General features: G+C 47.8%; 1 protein-coding gene across 10 annotated transcripts in view; it reads left to right on the forward strand.

Moving 5' to 3' along the window:
* The window catches only part of ZNF385A (zinc finger protein 385A), a 207,413-nt gene that overhangs the window by 163,403 nt on the left and 23,721 nt on the right, over window positions 1-20,289 (forward strand). For 9 of the 10 annotated variants that reach the window (XM_079966765.1, XM_079966764.1, XM_079966761.1 and 6 more), the window contains 2 exons: window positions 10-120; window positions 5,616-5,781. In XM_079966765.1, the coding sequence (XP_079822891.1) occupies window positions 10-120; window positions 5,616-5,781 (277 nt within the window). Of the gene's footprint in view, window positions 1-9; window positions 121-469; window positions 629-5,615; window positions 5,782-20,289 lie in introns of those variants that run through there. The other variant, XM_079966768.1, reaches the window with a different exon arrangement.

Genomic DNA, 20,289 nt, shown 5'->3' on the forward strand with positions numbered 1-20,289 from the left:
CTCTGGCAGATGGACCCAGTGCAGAAAGCAGTGATCAACCACACCTTTGGGGTACCCGTAACCAAGGCCAAGCGCCCAATCATCTCTTGCAACGTCTGCCAGATCCGCTTCAATTCTGAGGTGAGTCTTGGAGGGTCTGGCGACCCCAGGTCCCAGCCCTTCTCTTCATAGCTTTTTCATGCGGTGCGGCCCGTGGTGGTGGGTCTCAGAGAGCGGCAGTGGGCTGTTGAGGGGCGGGAGAAGTGCAAATCCCATTGAAGATGCATTGAGAGACATTGCTCAGGTCACATCCCACTCACGCAAGCCAGAGACTCAACGAGGCTCAGGGAAATGGCATGTGGTTTAAGAAATCTGGAATGTGGGGGATCTCTGTAGGGCTGGTTTCAGAGATGATGGTGATGTCATAAGAAGAACCTTGCTGGATCAGGCCAAAGGTCAATTTAGGCCAGCCTCCTGATCTCACAATGGCCAACCAGTTGTCCCCATGGGAAACCAGCAAGGAGGACCTGAGCACAACAGGTCTCTCCCCTCCTGCGATTACCAGCAACTGGTATTCAGAGGCATACTGCCTGTGACAGTGGAGGCGGAACATAGTCATCCTATCGATTGCTTTAGCCTCTATGAAATGGTAAGCCTTACGCTCCGTATCTGAACCGTAAGACGCAAAGACCAAGTTGGTTACTGCCCAGCCTCTTGCCCCAAGGTGAGATTTTTTACCGTAGAATGAAGAAAGCAACAAAGTACATCACTTCATGAACCTGCAGGTTGACATGTATGAACACAAGGAGTTGCTTCACTCCGATCTGGCCCATCTAATCCAGTGCTGCCCTAACTGGCAGTCAATCTTCAAGGTCTCCAGCAAAGATCTTTTCCATGCCTATTACTGGTGATGCCTGGGAATGTGCCTAGGCAGTTCTACATGTAGCGCATGGCCCCTCCACAGGGGATGGGAGCAGGTTAGCCAAGGTGCTTTTGAAAGGAAAATACAGTGGTGCCTCGCAAGACGAAAAGAATCCGTTCCGCGAGTCTCTTCGTCTTGCGTTTTTTTTTGTCTTGCGAAGCAAGCCCATTAGCGGATTAGCGCTATTAGCGGCTTAGGGGCTTAGCGGATCAGCTGATAAGCGGCTTAGCGGATCAGCTGATAAGCGGCTTAGCGGATCAGCTGCTTAGCGGATCAGCTGATAAACGGCTTAGCAATCAGCTGATAAGCGGCTTAGCAGATCACCTGTTAAGCGGCTTAGCGGATCAGCTGATAAGCGGCTTAGCGGCTTAGAAAAAAGGGGGGAAAGGAAAAAAAACCCACAGGAACTCGCAAGACATTTTCGTCTTGCGAAGCAAGCCCATAGGAAATTCGTTTTGCGAAGCACCTCCAAAACGGAAAACCCTTTCGTCTAGCGGGTTTTCCGTCTTGCGAGGCATTCGTCTTGCGGGGCACCACTGTACAAATAGCTATCCTGTTAGACCCGAGAAGCCATTTAATTCAAGGTCAGGTCATGTAAATTCAAGATCCGAGGAAGGCTGCTGTCTTGGAAGTGAGGGCCGTTGACATCAGTGAGGCCTGCTTCTGAAGAAACCCGCTTAGGTTCACACTGTAAGGATGAAACTAGATACAACCTGCAGTGTGATGTCATTTCCCTTGTGCCAGTAGCCAATTATGTGAGACAGGCAGTGTGGAAACGCACAAGGGGATGAAGACTAGGAAGACAGACAGTTGCAGTAACCCTGTTACTTGTAATGTAAGGTTACCAGACTTCTCCGTTTCCCGGGGACAGTCCCTGGATTTACAAATCAGTCCCCTGACAAAATCCTGTCATTCCTACTGAAGTTGAAAAGTGTTCCTGGATTCATTGAAAAAAAAAATCTGGTAACCTTATTGTAATGCCTCGTTCCATCCCAGCTGCACAGGATGAGACAAAAAGCTCATGGCATGGTCAATCAGGTTTGGGAGATCAGTGACAAAGTAGCCTCTCATTCACATTTCCTGCTTGTCCCACACTTTATAGGCAAGGTCTGAGTGGTTTTGCCTTTGCTCTGCCCCCCCCCCCCGCTTTCCCCCAGAAAACCCAGTCTTTAGTGCTGAATCGAAACAAACTGCAGTCTGCAGAAAACCCGATTGCCATTTGTTCCAATTTGGTGCTTAAGATCGGGTTTCCTGGGGGAATTGGTGGGGCAAATGGAGATGTGGATAAGCCCCCAGTTGTTTATATTTCGTGGGGGAGTGGGGAAAGACTTTTTAAAATTTCTTCTCACTTTTTCATGGAAGTATGAAAAGCAAAAAGACCGTTAATCTACTATTACACACTTTTTAAAAAATGTTACCCAGGAAATACGCCATCTAGGATAGCAGAAGTGTTGCTTGGCTATAAAAACAATGGAAAGAAAGAAATTAGAAAGGATAATGAGAGGAAATAGGTAATTAAAGCGTCTTCAGCACTCCCCCTTCTCCCAAGAAAAGGGGGGGGGGGAGAGAGAGCGCAATTAAGAGAAGCTATTCAAGAAGCAATTAAGAGGCTATTTATTGCTAATCCCCCAGCTGCAATCACAAGCAGGCAATAAAATGGACAGGACCTGCAAACATTCATTAAACCTGGAAACCCTTAAAGGTGCTTGGCTTGTCCGCACGGGACAGGGCAGCTGGTGCTGCAGCATTTGTGTTCCAGAATCGCCCACAAATTGGGTGTGCGAAGCTCATGGGAGGATTGCACAGGAAACAATGTGGCTTAACAAAAGTAGACAACCCACATGAACAAAGGCTGGCCATTCCAAAGAGAGAGGCTAGTACTGTATGTGGAAGTCACATATATTTATGCATAGAGCTTCCTGGTGTTCTTGGTCACCCTGGATCAGTCAGGTGTGAGCTTTTAACATGCTCAGGAAAGGTTATGGCAGTGGTAGGCAACATGGCAGCCTTCAGATGTAGCTGGCTTGCAGTTCCCATCAGCCCCAGCCCATGTGGCCAACGGTTAAAATAAAAATTTGGATGGTGAGGAGCCAAGTGGATAGAGAAAGTTTTTTCTCCCTCTTTCATAGAACTCAGGGACATTCAGTGAAGCTGAAGGTTTAGGATAGGACAAAATTCATTCCAGAGGTCTGTTCTTAACCTGAAACTGTTCTTAACCTGAGGTACCACTTTAGCTAATGGGGCCTCCCGCTGCTGCCGCGCTGCCGGAGCACAATTTCTATTCTCATCCTGAAGCAAAGTTCTTAACCCGAGGTGCCACGAAATTAAAAGACGCCTGCTTCTTGGGAGAAGGGCAATGACAGGCCTAGACAGCATCTTGAGAAGTAGAGACATCACCTTGCCAACAAAGGTCCGTATAGTTAAAGCTATGGTTTTCCCAGTAGTGATGTATGGAAGTGAGAGCTGGACCATAAAGAAGGCTGATCGCCGAAGAATTGATGCTTTTGAATTATGGTGCTGGAGGAGACTCTTGAGAGTCCCATGGACTGCAAGAAGATCAAACCTCTCCATTCTGAAGGAAATCAGCCCTGAGTGCTCACTGGAAGGACAGATTGTGAAGCTGAGGCTCCAGTACTTTGGCCACCTCATGAGAAGAGAAGACTCCCTGGAGAAGACCCTGATGTTGGGAAAGATGGAGGGCACAAGGAGAAGGGGGCGACAGAGGACGAGATGGTTGGATAGTGTTTTCGAGGTTACCAGCATGAGTCTGACCAAGCTGCGGGGGGCAGTGGAGGACAGGAGTGCCTGGCGTTCTCTGGTCCATGGGGTCACGAAGAGTCGGACACGACTAAACGACTAAACAACAACACTATTTCTGGGTTAGCGGAGTCTGTAACCTGAAGCGTATGTAACCTGAAGCGTATGTAACCCGAGGTACCACTGTACTTCTTTCCCTCTGGATTTTGCTCCCACAAAAAGTAGTGATGGCTTCAAATGAGGATTAGACACCTTCATGGAGGAATAAGGTTATCAATGGCTACCTTCACTGTGAGAGGCAATATGCCTCTTCAGCGACTTGTTTGAAACCATAGGAAGGGAAAGATCTGCCAAAAAAGCTGAAAAACATCTTCATGTATGTGGCAACGGCCGCGAGAGTTTTAATAACACAAGGATGGAAGACTGAAGAAACCCCAACTAAAGAATCATGGCAAGAAAAATTGATGGACTGTTTCAGAACTGGCAAAACTGACATACAAGCTATGGGACAAGGATAACTGTGACTTTAAAGATGAATGGGAACCCTTTACAAAGTATTTGAAGACACAACAAAGTGAACTGGACTCCTTGGCTGGTTTTGAATAAACATTCACAAACTTGTTATTGATAATAATCAGCTAAATAGTTTGAGGATCGATACAACTGTGTAACATGCAGAAAACAGCATTTTTAGAGAAATCAAAGACTGGAACTGAGGGAAGTCGGGGGGTAGGGGTGGGTGGGTTCTGTGGGGGGGGAGGGAAGAAAAATGGGGGGGGGAATAAGGATGATATATTTCTGGATAATATGTTTTGTTTTAATTCTGAATAAAAAAATACCGTATTTTTTGCACCATAACACTCACTTTTTTCCTCCTAGAAAGTAAGGGGAAATGTCTGTGCGTGTTATGGAGGGAATGCCTACGGGTGGCGGGGGGGGGGGGGATCTGCTGCAGTCATGAGCAGAGGATCCATGGTTCCCCTTCCTTTGAAACAGCAAAGTGGGAGAAGAGCCGCTGAGTGGGGAGGAGAGAGGGACAGAGAGCCTGCTTGCTTTAAAGGAGCAAAGCGGGAGAGGAGAGGAGAGGAGCCGCTTACACTAGTGTAAGTGGCTCCTGTCCGGTTGGCTCCTTTAAAGCAAGCAGGCTCTCTGTCCCTCTCTCCTCCCCACTCACCTGGCTAAATAGCAGCAAAGTTTTTCAGCAAGCATGGGAGGAGGGAGAGAAGCAGAGCCTGCTTGCTTTAAAGGAGCAAAGCAGGAGAAGAGAGCAGCCTTCTCCACTTATACCCCTCTTCTTCATTATTAGCAGCATCCTTCTCCACCCACTCCACGCGTGCTCCTTGTCCCTTGAGTGCTTTTCCTTCCCTCCCCACTTAAAATGTGGTTACAAAGCACGGATCCACATGGATCCTCAGGATTTTTGCATTGGGCTACCCCAAACTCACCGTCAGATCACATGTCTGTGGCCACTGCATGAACCACAAAAATCATACATCCACTGTTTCGTTTAGAATATTCTTTTTCTTGTTTTCCTCCTCTAAAAACTATGTGCGTGTTATGGTCGGGTGCGTGTTATAGAGCGAAAAATACGGGTATTAAAAAAAGAAATGAAACCACAGGAGAGGAAAGAGCTCTTGGGTCCTGGTTACGGGCTTCTCACAACCATCTGGTTGGCCCGATAATGTTCTTACAGTTGAGGATGAGGAGAGATGTAGTGCAACATCTGAAGGCCCAAGCTTGACTACCCCTGAGCTCCAGACTTACAGCACGATGTGATCTGGCATCAGTTTTAGCTGAACTGTATTCCTAAGAGGACAGGTTTGTGGCAGGGGTGAGGGGCTGTGGCTTCACGCTGAGCGGTACTGACAGCTGACTAGCTTGAAGAAGCAGCACCAGAAGTATGCAGGCATAGGCCTGTGGTTTGCTTGATTGCTCACGTGCTTTCTCCTTTCCACAGAGCCAAGCCGAAGCACACTACAAGGGGAACCGCCATGCCCGGCGAGTAAAGGGAATTGAGGCCGCCAGGACACGGCAGAAGGAATCGGGAGCCCGCGAGGGTGACAAACCGGGGCCTGTGGGCAGTCCGTCCTCCAGCATCGGGGAGAGTGACTCTGACCGCACAGGTACCGAGTTTCCCATTCTGGTCTTGCCCTAGAGCCTGAGGAATGTTTGTTTGTGCAGTGTTTGAAGTGCTATGTATTCCCAGAAGAAGGTGACTGGGCTTTGTGAGCTCCCTGTGGCCCAATTTGCACCAGAGCTTAGCTCCAGAACTTGTCACCCCAAGTCTAGGAACCGTTTCCATACAAGAACTCTGCCCTGAAACACAGGAAGTAAAACTGAAGAGGTGTGGCCCTGATCATTCACAGAGAGCATTTCCCTCACCACTAAATACAGCCCAGTCACATGTATTTTCTTGGCTGTTTTTTTTTTAAAAAAAACCAACAACAACAAATGAATAGCTCAGTGGTCAAATAGCTCAGCTGGTTAGAGCAGGCTTCCTTAACCTCAGCCCTCCATATGTTTTGAGACTACAGTTCCCATCATCCTTGACCACTGGTCCTGCTAGCTAGGGAACATGGGAGTTGTAGGCCAAAAACATCTGGAGGGCCGAGGTTGAGGAAGCCTGCGTTAGAGCATGGTGCCGATTACACCAAGGTTGCAGGTTCGAGCCCCGTATGGGACAACTGCATATTCTGGCATTGCATGGGATTGGACTAGAATGATGATCTAGGATTCTATGAATTCTATTGGGGGGGGGGGACTTGCCCTTCATTCCCAGTAGGAGAGTGTGTTGCTCTCCCCACATGCCCTGCAGGATTTTGCAGCCTTTTCCTTGCCGCAGCGCAGTCAGGCAGGTGTGGTGAATATTGACAATGCTGGCTAAGGAAGAAATACAGGGCCCTGGGCATTGCCTGTATCCCGCCTCAATTACAGGGTTCAATAAGACATTAGCCGTATTCTGCATCAATTATAGGGTCAAGGGCGAAACCTTTGCTCAGAAGGGGGGGGGGAGGCCTGGCTCTCGCATCCTGCCTTTGACATCTTGCCTGTCCTCAGTGCTGGGAACTTGAGCTGACTTGTCAGCACTGGTGACGGAGGAGCAAGCGGGTAATTAAATCGCATCTAATTAAACATTGATCACGGCTCTGATGGCCAGTGGAAATGGAGCTGGGGCTGTAGCCAAGTGACTCGCCTGGGGAACTCTGCCTCCCAGCTGTAGAGAAGGGTGCCAAGTAACCCATTCCCCCAGCCCCACGGCACTCCCCACACACAACCTCAGATGAGATGGGTTGACGCCCTCCTCCCTGCTATGCCGCTGCCAAGTACAATAGCTAATCTGAGAACTTTTGTGTGCTTTAAGGAAGGAGGAAGAGCAAAGAGCAGGGGGCTAGTAGATGCCTTGGGGACTCTGGTAAACTGGGAGGGAGCACAGGTAAAAAACAGACGCCACCTTGCCAGTAGCAGGAAGGCTAAAGACAAGAGCAGGGGTTGTCATCCCAGCAAGAGGCTTTTGTTTTTATGGCAGGATTTAACCCAGGGCTGAAATGAGAGCTTTCTCTGCCGTGTCACTACACTTTATCCCATGGATGGGGAACCAATACTCCCCATACAGTGGTGCCCCGCAAGACGAACGCCTCGCAAGACGGAAAACCCACTAGACGAAAGGGTTTTCCGTTTTGGAGGCGCTTTGCAAAACGAATTTCCCTATGGGCTTGCTTCGCAAGACGAAAATGTCTTGCGAGTTCCTGCGGGGTTTTTCCCTCCCCCCCCCCTTTTCCTAAGCCCTAAGCCGCTTATCAGCTGATCCGCTGATAAGCCGCTTATCAGCGGATCCGCTAAAAGCCGCTAAACCGCTAATAGCGCTAATCCGCTAAGCTGTCAATGGGCTTGCTTCACAAGACGAAAAAACCGCTAGACGAAGAGCCTCACGGAACAGATTAATTTCGTCTTGCGAGGCACCACTGTATGTTGTTGGACTCCCAAGTCCCACCAGCCCCAGGCAGCTTGGCCCAGTGGGCAAGGATGTCGGGAGCTGGGAGTCCAGCAACACCAAGAGTGTCAAAGGTTCTCCCCTTCTGATCCTTTGAGAAAACACCAAATGCCCTGCAGTACCTTAAAAAGTAGGGATGCGGGTGGCGCTGTGGGTTAAAGCACAGAGCCTAGGACTTGCCAATCAGAAGGTTGGCGGTTCGAATCCCCGCGACGGGGTGAGCTCCCGTTGCTTGGTCCCTGCTCCTGTCAACCTAGCAGTTCGAAAGCACGTCAAAGTGCAAGTAGATAAATAGGTACCGCTCCGGCGGGAAGGTAAAGGGCATTTCCGAGCGCTGCTCTGGTTCACCAGAAGCAGCTTAGTCATGCTGGCCACATGACCCGGAAGCTGTATGCCGGCTCCCTTGGCCAATAAAGTGAGATGAGTGCCGCAACCCCAGAGTCGGTCACGACTGGACCTAATGGTCAGGGGTCCCTTTACCTTTTACCTTAAAAGCCAGGAGCTTAACAGTCAAGAAGAAACTGTGAAGATGTTCTTCAGGGTGTGTGTTGTGGGTGCTGTATAAATAAAATTCATAGACTCAGCGCCTCTCTGCTAGGTATCTGTAAACCCATGCGTGCCTGCGTCTGGGAGTGTGCAGAGTCTATATTTTGCAAGGTGATTTTAAAAGGCGACGAAGGAACATATTCTGCAAACAGGCACAATGCGTGACTCAACCAAGCAAAATTAACATTCATTTAGAAATTGACAAGCCCATAAATGTAGATAGGCCCCAGACATAACCAACCCTCTCAGGCTGATGTTCAATTTGCATTACATGTGAGGGTAATTACTGTTTGCAACCACTTAACCAGCCATGTCACCATTCAAACCCAAAGAAATGATGTCTATATAATGAAATGGTGTCAGATAAGGACATGGTCTGAGGGCACAAGAGGCAAATGCCTTGCTAATGCTAAGCAAGCACAGGCTTCCCCCATTGCTGCCTGGATGGGAGACCATCTGGAAGCTCCCTGTAGGCAACTTTTGAGTTCTGCGATAGAAGAAAGGTGGAAAATAAATGTACACATTAAATAAAATAAAGCGTCCTATCTTTCAGTGGACTCCAGTTCAGCAGGCTGGCACTCTGTTGATCTCGAGCAGAGAAGGAAGCAGTATGTGAAAATTGCCAAGCTGGTTTCTTTTAAAGAAAATGTGCTTCAAACTTTAGGTCACATCCACACCATACATTTAAAGCTTGATTAACAGTCATTGAGAATCCCGGGAACTGTAGTTTGTTTAGGGTGCTGGGAATTAGTTGCACCAACAGGGTAAAGAACAGCTTCTATCCGTGGGCTGTTAGGCTGCTGAATGAAAAGGTAACAACAGGGCAACCGACTTTCAGGTTTGGTGGGTGTGCGTCAGTAAACGAGGGGAATTAAGACTAAGGTGCTTGTGTAATCTCACTGTATACAAGTTGTACAAGTGACAATAAAGTATTTCAATTCTAGCTCACCCTTAACAAACCAAAGTTCCCAGGATTCTTGGGGGCGAGCCAGGCCTGCTAAAGTGGTTTAAGAGAGCTTTAAACATGTGGTATGAATGTGACCTCATATTCTGCCTTTTAGCCTAGAAACAGGTGAAGGATTAGCCCAGAATAAGTTGTGAATGGCAGGAGCTAGGCCTAGAATATGTTGAGCCATGCCTATGAGCATGCACAGAAAAAGCATCTCTGATTGCCATATAATTGATGGCAGCCTGGGGGCTAGCCCCCAAATTTTGCCGTGTGAATGACAAGTGCAATTGGCAATTGGATCTTCCTTCACCACTGGTGACGTAATAGCACCCTTCACGGCCCCTGATGGAAACAGGTTAGTTTAGGGGGCTCAGGGCAAGTTGCTGTCCCTTCCCCAGCTCTGGGTATTCTGTTGCCTGAAGCAGCCACCTCTGTTTACCTAATGATAGGGCTGGCACTGCCAGAATATTTTGGACAAAATGGCATAGGTTGCCAGATTAGAGGATTAAAGCCCCTTTTAGAAATTTAGTCACTATATGGTTTGATTTGCATTCATTACCTCATGTTGCTCCACATTCTTCCCTCCCCTCATCTGCCTTCCTCAATGGCTCAGACCAAAAAATGATGAAAAAACACAAAACAAAAAGTAGTGGAAAACAAGAGTATTAGCACCACATGAAACAACCAACTGGAATCAGCTGGGGGCCAGAAATGCATGTGTAAACAAGATTGTTGTTGTTGTTTTGCCAAACTCCTGAACACCACCCGCAGGTGAGCTCAGCAAGCTCCCTTGGGAAGCCGATTCCTCAAAGAATTTATTGTCTCTGGATGCTTCAAAAATAAATAAATCTCAATACTTTTAAATTCTTTAAAAATATATTTTAAAAGTAAACATTGGGGAAGAAACTTTTTTAAAAGATTGATTTTTGACATTGTGTGCAATTCTATTTCACCTCTGCTGCAGGTGGCTTTAGTCTATATACAGCACACAGCCCTAGATTATATGGGAAGGGCTCCTAGCTGAGTTTTACATGTAGAAGGTCCCAGGCTGTATCCTTGGCATCCTCAGCTAAAACGGATCAGGCCATAGGTGATGGGAAAGACCTCTCTCTGCCCAACACCCTGGGAAGCTGCTGCCAGTCAGAATAAGAGAAAATATGCTCTGCTTCCTAATCTCAGATTTTTTGTGGTGACATTGCGGCTCCACAACTGGCGTAGGAAATCCATTTTGCCCATGGGTTTCTTCCAGCTCTGCAATTCTATAAGTCCATGAAGCTAGGTGGACAAATAGCTTGCTCTCATATAAAGCAGGTTCCTTTGTTTCTGATGCTAAGATTAAAATAAGTACCTTTTCATCCCAGGTCCTGATACCAATTCTTGGGGACTTCTGTTCTCACCATTCAGACAACTGTCCATTTAGTCCTACTCTTAATCAGTTCCTGATCCCCAAGAGGACTTCAGAGCCCATCAAATCCACTCTTTAAAACTGACTTAAACACACACACAAACACCTATTTAATGTGAGCTTTTGCTGTTGTTTTCCCATCTTGTAAGGTGTGTCTGAACTCTGTAGGGCTCCATCAGCCAGTTGCTGGACATTTTCTCAAGGTCTAGCAAATGCTTGGCACAGATGCTGTTGTCTTGAGACATAGAAATTATAGGAATAATTACTCAAAGCTGCTGGGATCTTGCCACCAATGACCTCAGAACTATATTTTTGGGCTTCCCTCCCCTCTCCTGAGCAAGACCCTGTTGCTTTTGCTCAGGATTTGGGCTGAGAGAAGGGGTAGGGATTATGAGAAGTGCATCTAGGTGACTCACCAGAGAAGGGTGTAACTTACAACAACACAGAGCACTCAGTGCTGCCTGCATGCTCACCATGTGTGTCTTCTGGCTGGTGGTGTTGTCATAACAATCCCAGGCAGGATTCCAAAGCCATGTTCTCACTGGGGGCTCTTGTTCAAGACCTTTCCCTCAGGCTCCATCCCAGGGGAGCCCAGGTGTTGCATTCAAGTTGTGCAGGTCTTATTCTCCCAATTGGCTCAGCTGGTGTGTGCTTTAGACTGAGCCTGGCTTTAAACAAAATTAAAAGCTGCAGAATCTTCTATAAAGCAAGCACATCCCTGCTAGTCCTAAATGCAGGAAGAGTCCAGGTAGAACAAAGGAAATCCTCTTTCATGCAGTGCATGGTTGAACTATGGAGGCAGTGACCTAACTTAAAGGTAAAGGTAAAGGTACCCCTGCCCGTACGGGCCAGTCTTGACAGACTCTGGGGTTGTGCGCCCATCTCACTTAAGAGGCCAGGGGCCAGCGCTGTCCGGAGACACTTCCGGGTCACGTGGCCAGCGTGACATCGCTGCTCTGGCGAGCCAGAGCCGCACACGGAAACGCCGTTGACCTTCCCGCTGGTAAGCGGTCCCTATTTATCTACTTGCACCCGGAGGTGCTTTCGAACTGCTAGGTTGGCAGGCGCTGGGACCGAGCAGCGGGAGCGCACCCCGCCGCAGGGATTCGAACCGCCGACCTTTCGATCGGCAAGCCCTAGGCACTGAGGCTTTAACCCACAGCGCCACCTGCGTCCCCACATGACCTAACTTAGATGACTTTAAAAGAGGATTAGGCAAATTGATGGGGAGGATGCGTCTATCAATTGCTGCTAGCCACAATGGCTATGTTTGCAGGGAATCACAAATTGGGAGAGTACTGTTAGTCCTGCTCATGTTTTTCCCATAGCCTTCTGGTGGGCAACTGTGAGAAAAGGATGATGGACTACATGGGCTACTTACTGGCCTGATCCTGCAGCGCTTTTCTTCTAGTTACAGATAGGTAGCCGTGTTGGTCTGCCATAGTCAAAACAAAATAAAAAAATTCCTTCCAGTAGCACCTTAAAGACCAACTAAGTTAGTTCTTGGTATGAGCTTTCGTGTGCATGCACACTTCTTCAGATACCACACTTCTTCGTATCTGAAGAAGTGTGCATGCACACGAAAGCTCATACCAAGAACTAACTTAGTTGGTCTTTAAGGTGCTACTGGAAGGAATTTTTTAATTTCGCTTTTCTTCTGTTCTTTCAAATCATTTCAATACTTGCATTTTCGACGGTTTACCCCAGCTTCGATTTCCCTCCTCTTGTTTTGTTTCTGGATTGCAAGCCCCTTTAGGGAGGAGCCCCCTCCTCTGTGAACCACGATATGCGTGGATGGTGCTGCTGTATAGATAACATTCACAGACTTGGTGCCTCTCTGCTAGGTATCGGCAAACCCTTCTTTGGGAGATTACAGAGGGTCCCAGAGGCAACACATTTATTGATTCTGTGTGTCAACCTGTTTTCCCTGAAAGACTTGACTCCTTCACTCTGTACGAAAAAAGCTTTGGGGTTTATGGTTGCTGTGAAACACAGACTCTCATATAGACTCATCAATTTGGAAGGAACCTCAAAGTTCGTCCAGCTCAACCTCCTGACAATCCGGAATATCTACTGTCACAGCATCTCTCCTAGGTGGTCATCTAGCTTCAGTTAAAAACCTTTAAGGAGAGAGAGAGGCCATCACTTTCTGAGGCAGCCTTCTCTATTGTCTGGCAGTATGAACATAAGCGGAGCTTGCCAGGATCAGGCCAGTCTAGTCCAATCTCCTGTTCTTGCGGTGGCCAAGCAGATGCCTATGGGAAGCCTGCAAAGCAGGATCTGACCATTACAGCCCTCTCTCCACTTGTGATTAATCATAGAAGTATCTGCAGTACTAGGGACATGGGTGGCGCTGTGGGTTAAACTACAGAGCCTAGGACTTGTCGATCAGAAGGGCGGCGGTTCAAATCCCCACGACGGGGTGAGCTCCCGTTGCTCGGTCCCTGCTCCTGCCAACCTAGCAGTTCGAAAGCACATCAAAGTGCAAGTAGATAAATAGGTACTGCTCTGGCAGGAAGGTAAACGGTGCTTCCGTGCGCTGCTGTGGTTCACCAGAAGCAGCTGAGTCATGCTGGCCACATGAACTGGAAGCTGTACGCCGGCTCCCTCGGCCAGTAAAGCGAGATGAGCGCCGCAACCCCAGAGTCGGTCACGACTGGACCTAATGGTCAGGGGTCCCTTTACCTTTACCTGTATTTGCAGTACTGAGAAAGAAGAAGAGCCAAACAGAAACCAAAATGGTCACATAGGAACCAGTATGGCCAGGCAGATAGGGGGTCCAATCCACCTTAAGTTGTGTGTAAGGCTGGGGTCCTATTAATTATTACTGGGAGTAAGAATTGAACAAAGTGGGGTTGAGTACTGAGGATTGATTGAAGACCCATTGATTGAATCCAGAGGAATAAAGATAGCTCAGCTAACTTAAATCAGACTGCCTTCAGAGGGAATTAATCACAGCAATGTGTAGCAGGATTGGGTCAACAGGTTTGCCACCTTCTTAAGTGCCTTTAACAGCAACCCGCCATACAGAAATTACGCAGCTGAAGCTTTCACTGTCACTTCCGTTTCTATGCTTGGAAATCTCTCCATGCTTAATTTTCAGAGTCTCGGGTTGCTGTTAGGGGCATAGGCCAATGAAACGGCTGTAACCCCCAGTGAGACTTCAGCCAGGTAAAGTTCAAGCCTGCGTTTCATGGCATAGATGAAAGCAAATTTGTCAGCTACCCACCCACCCCTCTTTTGGCAACGTTTCTGTTCCTGGTGGCTAAATTTTGGCCTGTTGTTCAGATGTTTAAACTCAAGCTCGGAACTGGCAGAAAGTTGAAAAGTAACACTGAATTTTGACGATGAAAGTTAGAGGCACTGAACAAAACTGGCAACCTTTGGTGCTCCATGTTATCTTGGTTTCTGTCTGTCACAGAGGAGGAGCAGTGAACAGCTTCGCCAGTACGATTATGCAGATGGAAAAAGATCAGATATGTGGAGGAGCTTTGTGTACTAAGATGGGTACGGAAATAGTTGATTGTAAGCATTCACTGTACTCAGGGCTGTAGTCTCTTCAGTGAAATGGTCCCAAGTTCTCTGCCCCAAAACACCAAATTGTATCAGCTGAGTTGTTGTTGTTTAGTCGTTTAGTCATGTCCTACTCTTCGTGGCCCCATGGACCAGAGCACGCCAGGCACTCCTGTCTTCCACTGCCTCTCGCAGTTTGGTCAAACTCATGCTGGTAGCTTTGAGAACACTGTCCAACCATCTCGTCCTCTGTCGTCCCCTTCTCCTTGTGCCCTCCATCTTTCCCAACATCAGGGTCTTTTCCAGGGAGTCTTCTATTCTCATGAGGTGGCCAAAGTATTCGAGCCTCAGCTTCAGGATCTGTCCTTCCAGTGAGCACTCAGGGCTGATTTCCTTCAGAATGGAGAGGTTTGATCTTCTTGCAGTCCATGGGACTCTCAAGAGTCTCCTCCAGCACCATAATTCAAAAGCATCAATTCTTCGGCGATCAGCCTTCTTTATGGTCCAGCTCTCACTTCCATACATCACTACTGGGAAAACCATAGCTTTAACTATACAGACCTTTGTTGGCAAATCAGCTGAGTAAGTTGTACCAATGTGTGCATACTGGGGTTCTGCTTAATTCATATCTGCACGCTCAAGTCCAGAGAGGAACAACGACTTGGGCAGAATACTGATGACCGAACTCCCTTTGTATTTGCAAGCTTATCTTCACAGCCACAAAGATTACAAACTCGTTTAAAAAGAAGGAAGGGAAGTTGGGATCCCTGGGGGGGGGGGGTGGTTGCGGGTTGAAATGGGCACCAGACATCACACACATTTGGTGCAGAGCAACTGCAGAGGCAGAGCATCCGTTCCTTGCTCCTTGCATCTTGGCAATGCTGCTTCTGTCCCAGCCCTGAACCAGCTTGCGCATTAAGTGAGATTACTCTCCGGAGGGGGAAGAGGGATGCATTTGGGACAGGAAGTCTGCCTTCCCAGTTCTGCTCATTTCTTCCACATTTCTTCCTTTCTGGGAGAAAGCGGACAATCGAAGCCTGGTAGGCTAGGATTCACTGATCTTATGTATGAATAGGAACCACATGCTGACCTGGCAAGCTCGCAAGTTCTGCCTCGTGGGGTGTGGGGGGTGCGCCTGTGCAGTATCACACGCACACGCCTTTTTAAGATCCTGAAAGGCAGACAGGGTAAGATGCAAATGAAAACAATGGAAAGCTGGGAATTTGCAAATGAAAACAATGGAAAGCTGGGAATTTCAGGAATCTCACGGCTGCACCAAGCCAAACCCTTTGTTTTATGGCAGGATCACAGCCTTGAAGTAAATAAAGTGAAGGTTCTTGGGGAAAGAGGCATGGCATAGGCTTAATACAAGTGAGAGATCAGACTGCTAGCTCTTTTTTTTTAAGGGTCTGTTCCTGTACCTTGGACAACAGTTTGAACCATTTAGATGTAGGTGGTGAGATTTCTTCTGTCATTTTTCTTCCAGGCCACGGAAGACTTCAGTTGTGTCACGTTGCTGTTAAAATATACAGGGCCGGGGCTAGTTTTGAAAGAAAAGCCCTTTGCTCAACCCCAGAACATCCTGCCTCTACACATCTGAAATAAAAAGCCAGGAATTGCAGACAGGCTTAAGCCAGGGGGAGAGCAGGGGGGTACTCTTCTATATGAGAGTGGATTTTGGCCACTAACACAGTGCCACAGGGTGGTAGAGGGGCACATGCCAGAATTTCCTCTTCTTCACAGTTGTCACATGTCTTCTCCAGCATCAGATTGTGCTAGCTTGACCTCTGTCCATTTGGACATTTAGAAAGAGATCACCACTCTCTCTGCTCCCTAGATCAGTGACATCCATCCTTCTTGGCCCTGGAGTTCCCAGGTTGAAACCAGAGCTGTGTTTTAATGGGAAGAAGTTGATCCTTTAAACCAGGAGCAGAGCGCCTGCTGCCTTCCAGCTCCTACCAGCCCCAGCCAGCATGGCCAATGGTCAGGCATGATGGAAGCTGGAGTCTGTCAATATCTATAGAGAGACATAGGTTCCTTGTCTCTCTGTAGGAACCTGAGTCTGTCACTAGGCAGTGGCACTTAAGCCCGACCCTTGCCTTCTCTGCAGAAAAGGAGCCACTGTAATGCCTTAGCCCCATTCTTGCTGTCCATGCTGCATGCTGAGCTAGGGAGCCTTTTTGTTTCTCTTTTTTTTTTGTTGCAGCTGTGTTAATGAAATTATTGCTTTTGGGGGACGGCATAATTCGGAGCACATGTCTGGCTCCTGAGCCAGGGCCGCTGTTTATTCTGTTGACACGTTAATCTGGGCCGGGCTGCTTTGGTTTCGACTGAGCTGGGCCAAGCAGGCGTCTGCCTGAGCCCAGAAACCATCCCCAGCTCAGTCTGATTGCAATTCTTCAAAATTGGATCTAATAATAGCTGTCTGCTTCGAGCTAAATAGAGCAACAACTGTGATCCGGTGGTGATGGAGCATATAGACAGGGCCGGCCTGAGACATTCTACAGAGCAGCTAGTGGGACCCACAAGTCGAGGTTCTGGTACGGCAGAGCTGCCACACAGGTTTCCTAGCAGGTGGGTTGCCGTTGCTTGCAGGGAGAGAGAGAGGGAGAGATGGTACAGAGACAGGCGTGGTGCAGACACATTGGCAGGGGCAGTCTGGCACTCCCGAGGGTGCATGCAGAATTCATCATGCGAAAGGCTGGACTGGATGAATCCCAAGCCGGAATTAAGATTGCCAGAAGAAATATCAACAACCTCAGATATGCAGATGACACAACCTTGATGGCAGAAAGTGAGGAGGAATTAAAGAACCTTTTACTGACGGTAAAAGAAGAGAGCGCAAAATATGGTTTGAAGCTCAACATCAAAAAAAACGAAGATCATGGCCACTGGTCCCATCACCTCCTGGCAAATAGAAGGGGAAGAAATGGAGGCAGTGAGAGATTTTACTTTCTTGGGCTCCATGATCACTGCAGATGGTGACAGCAACCACGAAATTAAAAGACGCCTGCTTCTTGGGAGAAAAGCAATGACAAACCTAGACAGCATCTTAAAAAGCAGAGACATCACCTTGCAAACAAAGATCCGTATAGTTTAAGCAGGCAGGGAAACAACAACGAAAACCTCCTTTCCCTGCCTGGAAGTGCCCCACCTGCCAGGAGGTTAACGTAATGGCTCCTCCCCACCCAGCAAGTGCGAGACAAGCACTTTCTGCTGCTGAAACCCAGCTGGCGGAAGGGAAGACTGGGTGAAACGAAGGCACCCAGCAGGTAGCCTTGAGAGCATTTAGGGCAGTGTTTCCCAAACTTGGGTCTCTAGCTGTTTTTGGACTGCAGTTTCCATAATCCCTGACCACTGTTGGACTCTAATTCTCATCACCAACTGCCCAGCATTGTTAGGGATGATTGGAGCTGACGTTCAACAACATTTTCAGGACCACAGGTTCCCCAGCCATGGTGTAGAACAGGGTTTCCCCAGCAGTTTTTCGACTACAATTCCCATCATCCCTGACCCACTGGTCCTGCTAGCCAGGGATGGTGGGAGTTGTAGTCCAAAAACAACTGGACACCCAAGTTTCGCTTGGTCACCATAGGTGACCAGGAATTCTGTGCAGGTGAGCAGGAGCACAGGTGGGAGAGGCCACTTGGTTTCTGTGCTAGCCATGGAGGAAGGAAAACCCTTTTTTTAAATTCCCAGTATAGAAATGCAGAGTGTTAGCAGAGGTGGAGGACGGGGTGACTCTAGAACTTCACCAATCCACTCGGTAGAAGACTTCCTTTTGTGCGGGGGAGGGGGAAAACACTTGCCTGCTAAGGGATGAATATACACACACATACACACACACACACACACACACACACACACACACACACACACACACAGGTTATTGCTTTAGCACAGGGATGGGGAACCAAGAGGTTGCTGAACTCAAGCTCCCAGGAAAGGGCACCATGAAGACCCAGCACAGCAAAACGGCAAATGGAGCTAAGGGCAAGTGGGAAATGTTGCACATTGGGACAAAACTAAAAAAACAAAAATCCTAACTTTGCATATTCAGGGACAGTCTGGGAAGAGATCGTGAGCTTATGCCAAGTGGCTCAGTGAGACCAGTGTGCAGCCGCTGTGAAGAAATCCCATGCGAGGGATTATTAGGAAAGGGATTGAAAATAAAACAGCTGCTCTCCTAATGCCTTTATGTAAACCGATGGTGTGGCTGCATCTGGAATACTGTGAAAATGTCTGCTTGCTCCTTCTCAGAAGGGAGGGCATAGTGCTTTAAGGGGGGGATCCAAATGATCAGGGGATTGGAGAGCTTTCCTTGCGATTTTTAGCTGGGCGGCCAGAGATGATGGGATGGAACCACACCTGAGATATGTTTTTAAAATATGCATTGTGTTTAGAGGGGATGCAGGTGGCGCTGTGGATTAAACCGCAGAGCCTAGGATTTGCCAATCAGAAGGTCAGTGGTTCAAATCCCCACGACGGTGTGAGCTCCCGTTGCTCGGTCCCTGCTCCCTAGCAGTTTGAAAGCATGTCAAAGTGCAAGTTGATAAATAGGTACTGCTCCAGTGGGAAGGTAAACGGTGTTTCCGTGTGCTGCTCTGGTTCACCAGAAGCGGCTTAGTCATGCTGGCCTCATGACCCGGAAGCTGTACACCGACTCGGCCAATAAAGCGAGATGAGTGCCACAACCCCAGAGTCGGCCACGACGGGACCTAATGGTCAGGGGTCCCTTTACCTTTACGGTGTTTAGAAAGTGGATGGAGAGAAGTTTTACTCTCTCCCACAATGGTAGAACACAGGGTCCTTTAGTGGAATTGATTGGTAGGAAATTGGAGATGGAAGGGACCACAGCAGCCATTTGGTCCACACACCCCCAGCCAATGCAAGAAATCCACTGGAACAGCACCCCTGCTAGGAGGCCATGCAACCTCTGCTTAAAAAGAAAAGGGGGCCTTGCTCTTCCTAAGAATTAGTCTAAATGATCTACCTAATTTGAACCCACTGGTCCTGGCTCTACCATCTGAAGCAATTGTAGTGGGGTTGTTCCATCATCTATGTGACAGCCCTTTGGAAAAGACAAAATAAAACCCTTCTTCCCACAATAAATAGTGAATTTTGATAGACTTTGGTGTCACAGGGTGCAGGCTCTTAGAAGAGTGTCGGAAAGTTTTCCTCGTGCCATTCATAAACGTGCCAGGCCCATGAATAGCTATTGCCTATGACAGCTGCCAGATCCTGGTTATTCTTTGACTGTTGCCTTTGACTGTTTAGGGAGCTTCTTGTAAACATCTGGCTGCCTACTGTGGCCAACAGGACGCAAGACTTGATGGGCCTCTTGTCTGCTCAGCGAGGAGCATGTTCATGCTCTCTGGCTGAGCATTAAGAGAAATATTTTGATGGTAGGAACACTTTGAGGATGGAAGCTGTTTCTTGGCCAGGTTGGGTGTGTGTATGCTCTGCCTCACTGGAGGTCTCATTCTGTACTTTCAATATTGGGAATTGAAGAGGTGTTACCCAAGTACATTGTCATAAGGACAAACCAGACTGCCCATTTTAGAGACAGAAGCTCTATGTTTCAGAAGGCTTAGCTAATGGCCTCATGAGTCAAGGGTGAAGGTTTTGGGTTGCTGGTTTTTTTGTTTGTTTTTTTTAAAAAAACCTAATCAGAAGAGTTTCACAACACAATCCAATGTGTTCAGAAGTAAGTCTCATTCTGTTCAGAGGTGCTTACCCCCCAGCTAAATGTGTTTAGGATTGCAGCCTTCCAATGTTGTTCTATGCATTTTTACTGACATGTAAGTTACAATTTTGTTCAATGGGATGTACTCTCCAGTTACATGTGCATTGCATTGCAACTTCAGTTACACTTTTGATGATAGACATTGGCTTAACAATGAGCCTGACTGATACCACTTATCAGGATATATATATTTGTTATGTTTCTATGCCTCCAGGGAACAATTGCCTTTGTAATAATTGCCTGTGAAATAAGCTTCAGCAATTGTGCCGTGACCAAGGGCTGAGCAGGGATTTGTGGAGCACCAGATGTTGTTGGGACTACAAGTCCCATCATCCCTGACCAATAGCAATGCTGGCTGTCTGGGGCTGAATGGATGTAGAATCTGTACAGTGTGCATATGCACATATCTGGTATCTGTGGTTTATTCTTCATTTTAATCAGTCACAACAAATAAGGACTGTTTAAACATCGTTTTTATATT

Source organism: Podarcis cretensis, assembly GCF_951804945.1.
Source record: "Podarcis cretensis genome assembly, chromosome: 2".
In the NCBI taxonomy this organism is placed as follows: domain Eukaryota; kingdom Metazoa; phylum Chordata; class Lepidosauria; order Squamata; family Lacertidae; genus Podarcis; species Podarcis cretensis.